The following is a 2,313-nucleotide window of genomic DNA, read 5'->3' on the forward strand; positions in this document are numbered from 1 at the left end:
CGCCCGGCCTAGCAGCATCATTTTCTTGAGAGTAGAATTTGTCATGATGGCTGGGCTTTCATTGGGTGTTAAGTCTACAAACGGCACCTTCAATTTAAACTTTCTATTAAAGTTCTTAAATTTTAGGAAGTGGTGGAGCTTGTAAAGTTATGAGATTACAAAATTCCTGAAAGTCCATTAGAAAAACGACAGGATGGAAAAAAAAAATAAGCCAGTCCAGGAAGAAGGCCCTCGGAGGTACCTGCTGGCGCAGGGACAGATACCTGTAGTGTCCAACATCGCAGTGAAAATGACCTGCTTTGAAAAGGCAGAGGATTTAAGGGGAGGGTGAGGTGGGACTGGTGGAGGCAAAGGCTCTCCCCCCGCCCACTTCAATTTTGGGTAGAGCTTTTAATTTAACCCAAGGACATCTCTCAACTTGGAGAATAATTCAGCCCTCAACAGCGCCTCAAATCTGCTATGGCTTTGCAGCACAGCAGCAAGAATGTTTAATATATAATAGATAATAATTTCATCCAAAAAAATAAAGATTATTGCAACCCCCCCCCCAAAAAAAAACACCAATTCCTATTCTAAAGCTAACCCATAACTTGTCCTGTTCATACTTGACCATATACTTAATTGGAAACCCAGGTCCAAAAGACTGAAACTGAATCTTCAGTCCAAAATGAAAACAAAACAAAATGAGTAACTTGAGGTTTATGGCATATAGTTTCGGTAAACACACATAACAAGGAGAAAGGGGAAGGGGAAATGGAGGTGTCGGAAGCAAAGCTGAACGACAGAACACATTCAGTCGGGGTAGAAGTTTATACAGAGTGTAGTGGAACATCAGGAAAAGCTCCATATGGATTCACGTGCACACGTCTGGAGGTACCAGATCCCTCCATGGCCAATCCAAGAACAGGGAGCTAAGGGAGGAGGCCATTCTTGTCATTCAAGTTTCAGAAGCTCCACGTCAAAGATGAGAGTAGCATGTGGTGGGATGATGCCTGGGTGCCCAGTAGCACCATACGCATAGTCTGGAGATACAGTCAGTTTGGCTTTCTGACCCACACTCATCTGGGCAACTTCTTCCCAGCCTCGGATCACCTCCTGCTTGCCTAGCATAAACTTAAAGGGCTTGTTTCTGTCCCGGGAGGAATCAGATTTCTATCTTCAAGCATCCCTGTGTAGTGCACCATGCAGGTCTGGCTGCACATCGGGAAGGTGCGCCCGTCTCCAGGGGAGATGGTATCCACCTGCACTCCCATGGCGGCAGCGGACGGACAGACGGGCGGGTGGCGCGACGGGCGGCGTGGACCGAGAGGGACCTAACGGCGGCTCCGCTGCTCTGCCTTGTCCCTCCGTGCATCCCCTGCGCACGAGCGTGCCCCGCTCTGCGTGCGCCCCAACCTGGTCTTGAGCTCCTGGGCTCAAGTGATCCTCCTGCCTCAGCCTTCCAAGTAGCTGGGATTATAGGCTTGCACCACCATCCCTGGCTAAATCTTATATTTTAAAGGATACTGGATGTTTTACTTAAACTGTCTTGAGTGTGTATAATGTGTATCAAGAAGTGTAATGTATGGGGCAAAGTACTGAGTAGTTGAGTTATATTTTTCCTGTTGACATTTTAATGTTGTTTTTAGAATCTTCAGCTAGATGAGGAAACCCAATATCAAACTGCTGTTGAAGAATCTTTTCAAGTAAACATCTGAAGGCTGTAGACATCTCCACATCTTTGTACCTGCAAGTGCCATCTTTAAGGGGAAAACTACAAGAAATCACTGTTTCAACAACTTGATGTGTATATTAATAAAAGTAATTCAGTCTATTGTTTTAGTTTTTTGATTGAAAAGTAAAGATAGGCCATCTAAAAACTTCATCTTCTAGGTTAAAAAATGAAAGTTATGACATTAGCTTTAAAAACAAAAAAGGATTATGTTTCACCAATGTAATGGTGAAAAGGGAATCCCTGTTGTACTTTTTTTATATTGCATATTCTTGAATTTTTCATTATGTTGCTTTTGAAATTTGGTACACTTCCTTCCATTTATTTTATTGTACACAGACAACACGCAGTAGCAAATTCTGAAAGATGTGGTTGATATAAACCTAACAAATCTGAGCCAGTTTTCAGAGTCACAGAATAGAAACTTGAAGTACTAAATGGAACAATCCAAAGGAAATTTTTAAAATACAGATTCTAGCTGAAGAATTCAACTATAAGAAAATTGTATTTATATAACGTTTAGTATTTTTGAAGACTAGTGAGATTTCTGTAATAATTTTGACTCTTTACAAAGTTAAAGCTCATTGTAAAGATACTTTCTG

At 42.0% G+C, this 2,313-nt stretch overlaps 1 protein-coding gene across 1 annotated transcript in view; it reads left to right on the top strand.

The window, feature by feature from the left end:
- RNF138 (ring finger protein 138, E3 ubiquitin protein ligase) overlaps positions 1-1,783 on the top strand; it is a 56,724-nt gene extending 54,941 nt beyond the window's left edge. Inside the window, exon 5 of the mRNA XM_012656572.1 lies at positions 1,629-1,783. Coding sequence (XP_012512026.1) covers positions 1,629-1,697 — 69 coding nt within the window. The 3' untranslated portion in view covers positions 1,698-1,783. The remainder of the gene's footprint in view (positions 1-1,628) is intronic.
- Positions 1,784-2,313: the final 530 nt, after the last annotated feature.

The sequence above is a fragment of the Propithecus coquereli genome, unplaced genomic scaffold (assembly GCF_000956105.1).
Source record: "Propithecus coquereli isolate 6110/MARCELLA unplaced genomic scaffold, Pcoq_1.0 Scaffold51, whole genome shotgun sequence".
Taxonomy (NCBI): Eukaryota; Metazoa; Chordata; class Mammalia; order Primates; family Indriidae; genus Propithecus; species Propithecus coquereli.